This window comes from Thamnophis elegans, chromosome 6, assembly GCF_009769535.1.
Source record: "Thamnophis elegans isolate rThaEle1 chromosome 6, rThaEle1.pri, whole genome shotgun sequence".
NCBI classification, from domain to species: domain Eukaryota; kingdom Metazoa; phylum Chordata; class Lepidosauria; order Squamata; family Colubridae; genus Thamnophis; species Thamnophis elegans.
Genome location: NC_045546.1, coordinates 55,987,878 through 56,000,044, shown reverse-complemented (window position 1 = coordinate 56,000,044; position 12,167 = coordinate 55,987,878). Strand labels below are relative to the sequence as shown.

Below are 12,167 nucleotides of genomic sequence, written 5' to 3'. Positions count from 1 at the left end.
TTTTAAATTATGGGATAGGGTGGGGTCAGAAGAATTTGTTTTGGAAAGGGTGGGGGCAGGTGCAGTGAGTTTATATGTGGATATGGAAATATTAAGGTTTTCCCACAGGTATTAACTCTCAAGATGGAAACTTGTAGCGATACAATTTCATAAACCACTTGCTGCAGAAACAATAGTTTCACTTTATGCTGTACAGATCATTAGTTAAGATTGATTATGATGGGAAAAGTGGAAACAATTCCAGGCAGAAGGCCCCAATTCAAGAAAAAAAAAGACAAAATTGAATGGTTCCACAGGATTATAAAGAAACTAAGATGTTTGGCAAAGGATCCCTGGGCAAAGATTTAGCTAGATTTAGCCTGGAGAAGGGAAATTAGGGAGAGGCATGAAAGCACTGTTTAAATATTAAATAGCTTGCCATACAAAAGTTAAATAACTTTCTATATTCTCTGCTGTTCCTGAAGACAGAATTAAATTTAAAGGCCTAAATTACAGATGGTGGGGATAAATTTCCCCTGAATATTAGAAAGAACTTCATAATGATAGGAGGTGAACTGTGGAAATACCTGGGATGATACTTTGGTAAAAGTTTACAAGAGATGTTGGATAACCAATTGTGATGTTTTAACTAGATTATCTACAAAGGTGCCTCTTACTCTATGTAATATTCAGCAATGGTATGAATGCAAGCAAACTCCAGTTTGTTGAATTTCATGTTGCCAATCATACCAAAGTTATTTGTGTTCAAGACAGCAGCTCTCTTCAGACTTTGGTACACAAAGCCAGTGCCGGAAAGTATTGGCATACACCACAGGCAGAGCAAAGAACTGAGGCAATTCCTCTATCTTACACAGCTTGATCTGCCTTCTTCAGAAACTAAGCCCAAAAGGACTATTTTGTCATAATAAATAGTTAAAAGAACTTATGAGATACATTGTAGATACATTGTACAAATACTTTTAAAAGATAATAATTTTTAGTACCTCCACATTAAGTAGAAGGAAAATAAAAATCAGAAGTACTGCTCCATTATTTCATTTCTTTTCATGCTTAAAGTCAGGCTGTAGTCTATAAAATACAAGATCTTGCCCTGAAACAGCTAAAAATGGAACTTTAATGTGAACAAAATATAATCCTAACGTCTCTGAAGCTCACCCAAAAGATTGAAACTGTCAGAAGAGCCCAGGGTCTTCAATGGGAGTAATATCACTACCACACTCTCCACGGCAGGCAAAGGGCAAAAAGTCCTGGCAGGAGAAGTGAAACTCTTGGCTGTAAAATGTTTTCCTGTTATTGTTATGAATCTAGTGGAAGTTATTTTGCCCTGTCATTAAAAAAGCTTAGGGTATTTAAGGACTGAAGTGTTTTATGGTTTGTACAGTTGGGTAGCTGTTATAGAATCACAAACACAAGTGAGTATTTAAAATTTATCTTAACTGTGCTGCAACATTTTTGAAGGAGAAAGACTGATTTAATATTTCTATTATAGTAACTTACAATTATAAATTATGATCATGTGTATTTGTATATTTAAGGAACATTGAAGAGCACAGATACAGGATAAAGGAATGGAGTATAAGACCTGTTTAGTACTAACTACGGCCTTGTGTTTTGGATTTGTTTGCCCTCAAAAGGATAGTCACCCACCATGTAAGTATATAATATTGATTAATAACTTAAGCAAGGTGAATGGACGATAAAGTTATGGGTTAACTGTTAATGGGTTAATAAGCAAGCAAACTGGTTGCTTCTTTTTATTTGCTATATTATAATATATTCATATGAATCCATTATAATCATATTAATATATAAGAGTGTAGAAGGGGGCATGATGGCTCAGCAGTTAAAGACACTGAGCTTGTCAACTGGAAAGTTGGACAGCCCGGGTTTGAGGCCTGAGTGCTGTGTGATGGGGTGAGCTCCAATTACTTTCCCCAGGTCCTGCCAGCCTAGCAGTTCTAAATCAGGCAAATGAGAATACATAAATAAGTGCCATTTTGATGGAAAAGTAATAGCATTCTATGTGCTTTGGCGTATAGTCATGCTGGCTACGTGACCAAGGAAATGTCTGCATAATGTTGGTTCCCTTGACTAACCAATGAGATGAGCACGTCCCCTAGAGCAAAAGATAGAAATCAGTGGGCACCCGACAGCTGGAAAGGGCAAAGCTTTATCTTTATCTATATGACTGTATGTCTAGGTGACATAGTTCATAACCCAAATATATGCTTGCCCCAACTAAAGAATGTGGGAATTCTAAAGTCAACGGGTCTCATTAGCACATATTTTGAGTAGACATAGGCATGATTGTTCTCCAGGACATTATTTTCCCCTTTGGGTCTGGCTCTCTTATTATATCTCTTCAAGCATTAGAGAACCATCCAAAAACATTGGAGTAATGGGTGCATTATCAGATATCTGAATAGATAAGAAGGACATGGGAAATTGGAAAAAAAGATCAAATGGGAGAAAAAGGAAGACACACTAGCATACTTTTTTTTAACTCCACAGTGAAAAATACAGTGAAAAATAACAAAAAACCTACCCCATGTATAGAACTACATTTATATGAAAGTACTTTTTCCGGCACCAGAAAGATTAGCTTTTCGATCATGAATGTGCTAGAGCAAGTGAGGAGCCAATAGCTGCATCATCCAAGTGATTAAGGTCCTGTCAGTTTTAGGCAGAAGGCAGTCTGGAGGTTACTAGTCAACCTGAGAGAATGGTCGCCAACCTTTGAGGCTTGGTGGCCCAGCACAGGGGGAGAGGGGAACTAGACCCCACAAATAACAGATTGGTGTGCGTGCACACATCAACTTGTGCAAGCGGCAGGACAGCCTGCATGTGCATGCATGCACAGCACATGTCTATGGACGCTGGCCTGTTGCACACGCAAGTCAAGCTATGCACATGTGTGTGCATACCAGCCCACTTTTGGCGCTGCCCAGTTGGGAATAGGCCATGGCCTGGTAGTGAGCACTATGATATGGTATATAAACCTAAGTGCTATTGCTATTGGAGATACTTCATTTCAGCCAGAAAACTTCTGATTTCTTAGCTGAAGTAGCCTGGCAAATAGTGTCAAGGATTTGTCCCCGTGGTACTCGGGGGAAATTACAAGCAGGGATGTTGGCAGGGGAGAGGAGGAGAGAGGTGGCAAATGGGGATATATGTGTAGTCACCTGAGTGTTGTGATTAAGAATTTTTGTTAGGATATCTAATGCAGCTATGTGAGTCACAGCATTTGTGTGACAGTGGTGGGATTCAGCCAGTTCGCACCTATTCGGGAAAACCGGTTCTTAACTTTCTAAAAGGTTCAGAGGACCGGTTATTGGAAGAAATGTTCTTTTGGTTTTTTTCCGCTTTACAGGGCTAATCCTGTAAGGAAGGCAGGAAGGAAACATTCTGGTGTTGTTTCTACCTTAATCTTTATTGCCCTGCTTACAGAAACTGCCTCTTCGGTTAACCCTGATTACATTGTAATAGCTAAGGCGAAGCGCCCATCGACCTGAGTAATGTTGAGTTGGCCATGCCCACACGGTCACATGATCATTAAGCCCCGCCTACCCATCTGGTCATTAGGACAGAGAACCGGTTGTTAAATTATTTGAATCCCACTACTGTTGGGTGAATATTTCATTGAGTGTACATTATTTTTTGTGTTGTCACATTTTCTCAACAAGATTGGAATGCTTAGATTTAGTGTGCACTATCCCAGAAAATAGGCCATCAGAATTCTAGACCCCTAAAAAACATAATCCTTGTATTTCCTACAACCAGAAAAACCTTTTGGAGAATTTTGAATCTAGATTTAATACATTCTGTTAAAAGTCTAAGGAAATCAATGCGGGATTCAGGTGTTCAGATACTGTATATCTGTCTAGGGAACCTGCCAACATATATTGATATTATGGCTATATTATATATTTTTTTCTTAGTATATTAAACAATATATGTTGTGTGGTATGTTTAATAGACTGGATTTATTTATTTATATTCTCAGTAAAAGCAGAAATAGTTAATATAAAAGAGAATATTTGAATCAATACATATGTTAAGAAAGTGTAAAACCATATAGAGAAGGAGCTGCTATTAATAATCATGGGATGGTTTGAAAACAATTCATAATTAAGATTCTATGATCCACTCTATCGGCAGAGAATTAGCAATTGTAGTTGTTCCAAATGTATTACTAATTAACATTAGTACAGAATGATTCTTACTTCTAAATCAGGGGTGTCAAACTCAATTTCATTGAGGGCCACATCAGGGTTGTGTTTGACCTTGGTGTGTGGCCAGGGGGTGGCACGGCCTGCTCATCGTCACTTGTCTCAGGGGCTCCTGTGGGGCCTGAGTGCTCTGCCAGCAGATATGGGCTTCTGAGCTCCATTTTCGGCTGTGATGGCCTCCTGAAACCCTCTGCCAATGAAAACGGAGCTTGGGAGGGCCACGGGCACCCCTCCCGAGCTCTGGCTTTGCTGGCAACGGCCCCACTATTTCCAGGTTGGCTCTGCAGGCCAGATCTAAGCCCCCCGCAGGGCAAATCCGGGCCTTGAGTTTGACACCTCTGCTGTAAATAATTGGTTATTACCGTTAGTATTGCGAGTCTTGTATTTTCCATTCCAAAATAAAAATGAAATAAGTAAGAGAAGAGCATATCAGAAAAAGAGCCCTGCTAGATAGATCTAGTCAGAAATACTGACTACTGAATTAGAGAAAAATGTATTCACAAAGAAGAAAAGATTGTAGGCAACTGCCCAGTTCCTTTCTTCCAAACAGATGCCTGTCAATGTCTAATGGAAACCAGTGAAAGAGAGGAATGTGAATTTTCTTCAGGAAACATTACTGCAGAGCAGTGCACAGAAAATGGATGCTGCTTTGATGCATCGGTGCCTGATGTCCCCTGGTGCTTCAAACCATCGGGTGAAAGAGGTAATGACAGGTGGGCAGCAGAAAGGGCGATTGTCTATGGAGATTCTCAGTCATCCTGGTCATGATTGTCCCACAGGTGCTTTTCAAAAGGCAACTGGACTGTCTTTGTTTTTTCCTTGAAGATGTTTTGTTTTTCATCCAAGAAGCTTCTCTGGTTCTCCTTTACCTTTTCAAAACTGAAGAAGCTTCTTGGATGAGAAGCAAAATGTCTTCAAGGAAAAAACAAAGAAAGTGCAGTGGTCTTTTGAAAAGCACCTTTGGGAGAAAGAGATCGTAATGCTTGGATTTTTTTTTTTAGATTAGATTAACAGAATTGGAAGGGACCTTGTAGGTCATCTAGACCACCCCCCTGCCCAAGCAGGAGACTCTACACCATTTCTGACAAATGGCAGTCCAATCTTTACTTGAAAGCTTCCAGTAATGAAACTCCCACAACCTCTGAAGGCAAACTATTCCATTGGTTGATTGTTCTCACTGTCAAATTTTTTCCCCTTATTTCTAGGTTGAATCTCTCCTTGTTCAGTTTCCATCCATTATTCCTTGTCTGGCCTTCAGATGACTTGGAAAACAGCTTGATCCTTTCCTCTCTGTTGCAGTCCCCCACACAAAAAATTGGAACCACTGATATCATGTCTCCCCTGATCCTTCTCTTCATTAGCCATGTCCAATTTCTGTAACCATTCTTCATATGTTTTAGCCTCCTGTCTCCTAATCATCTTGGTTGCTCTTCTCTGCACTCTTTCTAGAGTCTCAACATCTTTTTTATAGTGTGGTAACCAAAACTGAACACAGTATTCTAGGTGTGGTCTTACTAAGGCTTTATAGAGTGGTATTAGTACCTCACTTGATCTTGATTGTATTCCTCTGTTAATGCAATTTAGGATTGCACTGGCTTTTTTGGCTTCTGCTGCACACTGTTGACTCATATATTTAACTGATTGACCACTAAGACTCCAAGATCCCTCTCACAGTTACTGCTATTAAGCCTGGTTTCACCGAGTCTATAGGTGTACTTTTGGTTTTTCTTGCTTAAGTGTAAGACTTTACTTTCCCACAAATGTGCTTCGCAGAAATGCTCCTTCTGTCAGGCCTGGAAGCCATCTTTTTCATTGGGCCTTCAGGCCTGCCACATTTAATGCTGTGGGAAAATGGGAGGGGGGACTATTTGGCGTATGGGAGATAAATAGTCAAAATAACAACCTTTCTCAGTGAGTCAAGGACATCTTGCCCTGCACCTGGAGGGATATGACTGGGAGGCATCGCCAGTTGGGACGGTGCCTGATTGGGCCATGTGATGGAGATGTGAGTGCTGGGCAGGGACTTGGATTTTCATTTTTGTGGGGAAAACCTGGAAGCTTTCAGATTTGGGTTTTCCCAGATGAGCCAATATGACATCTCTAATAAAATGGACCTTTGAGAGATTTCTAGCCTCAGAGTCTTATTTCATTGGGGGTGTTACTTGGAACTCTGACACCTTCTTTGCAAAGTGTGCTAGAAAAAGAAAATACTCTTGGAAAAATTCACCCTACGGTATTAGGAGAAAAGAAAAATAACAATTAACATTCTAGGAAAACATTCCTTAAGTAAAATAAGTTCTCATAAAATTGCAGTTAGAATTTTCTTTTTTAGCTGATTAAAAGGTTTATTTCATCCTATACCAACGGTAGCTTCATATATGCTTAGAATAGAAATGGATCATCTTTTAGATGTTGTTAATTCACAGCTTCTAGAACTCCTGACCACTAAGCTTGCTTCCTGAAATGACTGGAAATTGTGTTGTTACACAGTCCTTTCAGCAGTTCCTAGAAAGTTCCACACCCATTTGCATTGTTCAGGTGACCCTGAGGGCACAGCTAAACCTCAAATTGGCCTCAATGACTCTCAGAAAGAGTGCTAACAATCAGATGACTGCAAGGGATATAAATCCTTCTGTTCTTCACCCCTCAATCAGAACTGAAGAAGCTTGTTGGATGAGAAACAAAATGTCTTCAAGGAAGAACAAAACCAAATTGCCTTTTGAAAAAGCACCTTTGGGTCAACCATGACCTGGATGACTTCATAGTGATTAAATAAATATTTTGTAGCTTTAAATAATCCCAATCAAATATATTTTCAATGCATATGGTTGTTTAAGTGGAAAATCTCCATCCATAGACTAACATCCTGTAAGAAAGTATTAGTATGGGAAATTTTACCATGAAATGCATTGATTTAACCTTAGACCAGACACTAGTCAAATTCAAGCCATTAGTAATAAACATTAATTCAGGCAGCATGCAACTTTATTTTTTAACCCATAGCCAAGCTTATTATCTGGAAAATATAGTGACCTGAATATTATTTACAATAACAGCTTCAGTAACCTATGCAAGGAAAATGATTCCATCTCAAGAAAGAAAGGAGTGTGGTTATCACGGGATCACACGCAAAAGGTGCAAACGGATTGGATGCTGCTTTGATCTAAAGGCATACTGGTGTTTTCATCCCCCAGTAAATAATGGTAGGTAACTTTTTGAACTTGTAAAGAGCTAAAGAAAGAAAGAAAAGCAATAAAATGTATATCCACTTTCCCCTATTTTCTTAAAAATCTATTCTTTCCCCCTCTTATTTTATCCAATATTCTAAAGCAGATATATCTAATCTTGGTGATTTTAAGACTTGTATACTTCAACTCCTAGAATTCCCTAGCCATCATGGCTGGCTGAGGAATTCTGGAAGTTGAAGTTCATGGGTCTTAAAATTGCCAAGGTTGAACCCCCTCTTCTGTAAAGTGTCTAAATAAATAACATTAATAATGTTAGCATATTGTATCAATATCATTGCACTGAAATAAAGTAAGGTGTCAAGATTTATATTAGCATAATAAAATGTGGGGGGTGGGGGGGGAGAAGCAAAACCAGCTCACAAGTCTATTACATCAATTTCTGGTAAAAGTATGTTGACACACTCAAAGAAGTTACATGTATCTAAGAACTTCATTGTGAAAGCCAAAGCAGCCATCTCTTTAGTTTGTTATGTTGGCTGGAGAAAAACCAGAATTTACAGCCCATCCAGAAGAGGACTTCTGTTACTTGAATTCTTGGGTTTGGTTTTTTTTTTAAGCTTATGTTTTCTTAAGTTTTCTCACTAAGCATTTATTCATATAATGTTTTCAAAGATCGTCCACTCTACACTTATCCCTGATTTTTTAAAAAAATGAAAAATATAAAGAAGAATGATTTTATTTATGTAACGTGATTCATTTTTCTGAATAGTTTCTCAACACTGTGTAATGGAAGGGAGTGCGAGGCTAGAATGTGGTTACCCAGGCATCACCGCTGAGGAATGTCAAGCAAAGGGATGTTGCTTCAATTCATATGACATTAATACCCGGTGGTGCTTTCATCCTCTGTCGGACACAGGCAAGTATCCACACATGGAAGCTACATTTACCTGAAACTGAGAGAGAGAAAATCAATCTGAGATGAGAATACATTTAGGAGTGGCTAGAAGGTGTGAGAGATAGAGTTGAGATGGTGGGGAACAAACCCCCTGGGACCAGAGAGGATCCATTTTGTAAACAAAAACCAGATGCCATCAACAAGTGAGTGTGATAAATGGACTGCAAACAGTTTGCTCCAACCAAGGAGTGACAGAAACTCAGTAGTTATACTTTGGGATAGATGTAGATGTGGGGGAGGGGGGAGGAAAGAGAGATGGGTGGTGTTTTTTTTATTTTTTAGGCTGTTCAGAAGTGAATTTTTGTTGTGTTAGCGTCAGTCTTATTTGCAATTAAACATCTTATCTAATCAAACTGAGTCTTGACTTTCCTGGAAGCATGCTCAGTTCCATGAGGAAGAAGTATTGTTGTAGTGGCTTGTTAATAATTTCAATTGTTATCTAATCAGCATTGTTTGCCTATTATTTATAGTATGACTCTGTAATAAAATGGTTTTATCCCTGAAAACTGCCATAGCAGACTTCTGTCTTAAAGGGAGCAAATAAATATTATCAATAAATATATAAATTAATTCATAATAGAATTCTTTATTAGTCCAAGCATGATTAGACACACAAGGAATTTGTTTCCTGTGCAGAAGCTCTCAATGTACATGCAAAACAACAGAATAATGATAATCATAATAATAATACCAATAAGAAGTAAGTCTTTGTTTGAGATGGAGGATCTTTCCACCAAAATGAATCGTATTGTTTTTCTACATTCATTGTTCTTATACTGCTTTATCAGCAAGAGAATATATTTCAAGACATCAAGACTATACTTCTTTATTCTTTGTTTTAAGTACCTGCAAGGCTATGTGGAATGGCACCCAAGAAACGAATGTCGTGTGGAACTCCTGGCATTTCTGCTGATGAATGCATGGCGAAAGGATGCTGCTATGAACATTACCAGTATGCCAACCTGGTTCCCTGGTGTTTCCATCCACATGAAAAACAAGGAAATTATTCTCTCTGAAGAACAACATTGAAAGAAATATGGTTTATTTAAAGAAATGCTTGCAGAGTGAAGGCCAATAGACATAATGTTAGTATGTAGATTTCTTCATATTCTTTGTATTATGTAAATGTTTACTGTTTGATATTTTGAGAATATTCTGCATCTCTTCTCACTTTTTCAGAAGGAAGAACTGTTGCATCATTACTAGAATTATCAAGGAATAAATCAATGATTTCATATTTTTGCACAATTCCGAATGATAAATAACAGACAAGTCACTAAATGTAGTACATTTTTGATCTAAATATTCAAAATAAACAATTTGAAAGTACATTAAGGTTTGCATTCAATACATAGATTTAAAGCTTTGGTTGTTGGATTAAATAGGGCCATTTCTATAGCACACTGATGATAGGCTCTTGCCACTTCTTTGATAGATAGCTGTAAAGGCATGTACACAAAGGTATCCTTGGATATCTTAGCCATAGAAGTGGCCCAAAATATGGGAACTACGTTTTTAAATAAGAACAGGGCAAATACAACCATGCTACTCGCTTCGAACATCTTTCCAATTCTATTTTCTATATTTTAAAGCTATATGGGTAGCCCACATTTAGCCTCGTACAGTAACTGTTTCCAGTTATAACAGTGATGAAAAAGTAACTGTGACCAATCCTCACATTTATGACACTTCTAAATTTCTAAAACAAAGGAAAGCTGAATTAAAACCATAAGCACATTCATGTTTTCACTTAGCAACCATTTTGTTTAACAACTGAGTTTCTGGTCCCAATTGTGATCACTAAATGAGGACAACCTGTAATTAGCTTGACTTCTAAGTATTTAAAGGTCATCCACACCTGAATGTTTAGCTTTTAAGAAAATCAAAACTGGTTTTCTTCCAGATTAGTATCCGCATAAAAGTAAGACTTCATGGGCACTTCATAGCATCTGAAACTTGTCATGTCCCAATTCTTTCAGTATCCAGACTTAAAGAAACCAGACTTTCCCATGGCTTTTATTGCTTTATTTAGTTCAATTTTAATTGGTTCTGATATTGGGATTAGTGTTTAACTATATATATATATATATATATATATATATATATATATATATATATATATATATATATATATATATATATATATATCCTTAAACACTAATCCCAATATCAGAACCAATTAGAACCAATTAAGAGAATATATATATATCCTCTTAGATTTAAATTAACTTTTAAAGAAATGTTTCCTAATTTTTGTGAGTACATTTGAGGAGGAAAATGTATTTTGAATAAACAAATGAAAAATGGGATGTTACTCAATCTACATTCATACCTGAGAGGTGAATTTCCATATTGCTCAACAATGAGGAGATGTATTAGCCTGCAGAAAGTATCAGAAAATACAGAGTAGAAAGTTTTGTAAAGAAGCATCTGGATTGAAACAGAAATGGAGTAAAAGATCTTTTTAGCAAATATGTATTGGTGATGAAGCAGAGGGATTTTTTTTTTAAAAAAGGCCTGCCTTCTTAATTTTCTAAAATTTATTTCTTCTGAAACTGTTCAATATTCGACAGTTGGCTAACGGCCCAATCTTGGCTAATATAAACACTTGACTGACATCATTTATTATTTTCCCTTTGCAAATATCATCCAGATACCTCCACCACATACCTAGTAAATCTGAATTACATTTTATAATTACTTGAGGTGGAGCTTTACAGGGAATTTGTTATCTGAATGAAGTACACAAACATAATGATATAAAATAAGCTCCATTTATGCCACATAATACTCTCTTTGATCCAAATCCAAGGGTTGTGTGCTATGAAGAATCAGAAAAGGGTCTGGTTATGCCTAGTTATTTTAATTCTAGGTTGCAGTGTACTACTTGAAGGAATAACAGCTCCACGTAAGTACTTTACTTTAGCACTAGCATTTTGCTGCAATGTTTCAGTACATGGAAGACACTAAATATGATATTTAACTCATTTAATATTTAGACAGTTTTAACTCATTGCTGATATTTTGAATTTTGTAGATAATTTTATTTCTGCTATTTCTAAGCCTTATAGATTAGACAGTCATTAATCAGTTAGGAAGGGGTCCCCAACCTCTGGGTTGCAGATTGCTACCAGTCTGCGGTCTGTTGGGAACCAGGTTGAGCAAGTGACAGGAGAATGAGCAAAGCTTCATTTGTGCAAGCACAGGTTTATTCTCATAGATTGGTCTCAAAGACCATGCTGTTTGGACAGCATGAAATTTCAATACATGGAGATGGCAGTAAGTTAGGAAGGCTGCATTAAAACTTAACAGCCATGTGGTTTGATATAATATTGCTTTTGGTTTAAGAGATTTCCAGCATGATTGAATCCAAAAAGATGAAGATGAAGAGGCAACACCGATGTTCTTAAAACTTACATTTTTCTGATAAGTATGTCAATGGTAAAACATTCAAAATAACACCCAACTATTGAACTATTTCAGCAACAAGCAATTAGCTCATAACAAGTTTCCATGGTTTGGATTGATTCTGCTAACAGACTGGAGCAATGTGCCATTCACAAGGCATCTTTTAAAAGAAACTAACCATGAAGTAGCCAATTATGATATTAATATTTCATAGCAGCATTTAAAAATGGGAATTGTGGACAGTGGGCAGCATACTTGCTCACTTGCCAAAGGTTTAAGTGAGGAGACACTTTTTCTGTATTTATAAAGTTCTGCATCTTTATAAAAATAAGGCTCCAATGTTCTTTTTGTGATACACATGATGCTGGCTTCCATAGTGGTAGCTAA

General features: G+C 37.3%; 1 protein-coding gene across 1 annotated transcript; it reads left to right on the top strand.

Moving 5' to 3' along the window:
* Window positions 1-1,332: 1,332 nt before the first annotated feature.
* LOC116510586 (putative gastrointestinal growth factor xP4) lies at window positions 1,333-9,703 on the top strand. Its single transcript, XM_032220195.1, has 6 exons — window positions 1,333-1,412; window positions 1,536-1,650; window positions 4,780-4,932; window positions 7,286-7,432; window positions 8,187-8,333; window positions 9,216-9,703. Exons 2-6 carry the CDS (start codon window positions 1,569-1,571, stop codon window positions 9,386-9,388), a joined length of 702 nt encoding a protein of 233 aa, XP_032076086.1. The 5' UTR covers window positions 1,333-1,412; window positions 1,536-1,568; the 3' UTR covers window positions 9,389-9,703.
* The last annotated feature ends 2,464 nt before the right edge of the window (window positions 9,704-12,167 follow it).

What these genes read in the sequence shown, in the direction of transcription:
- LOC116510586 (XM_032220195.1), top strand. Translation starts at nt 1,569, where the DNA reads ATGGAGTATAAGACCTGTTTAGTACTAACTACGGCCTTGTGTTTTGGA. An exon ending in AAAGGATAGTCACCCACCAT is followed by an intron (nt 1,651 to 4,779) that starts GTAAGTATATAA and finishes TCTTCCAAACAG; the next exon opens with ATGCCTGTCAATGTCTAATG. An exon ending in TCATCCCCCAGTAAATAATG is followed by an intron (nt 7,433 to 8,186) that starts GTAGGTAACTTT and finishes TTTTCTGAATAG; the next exon opens with TTTCTCAACACTGTGTAATG.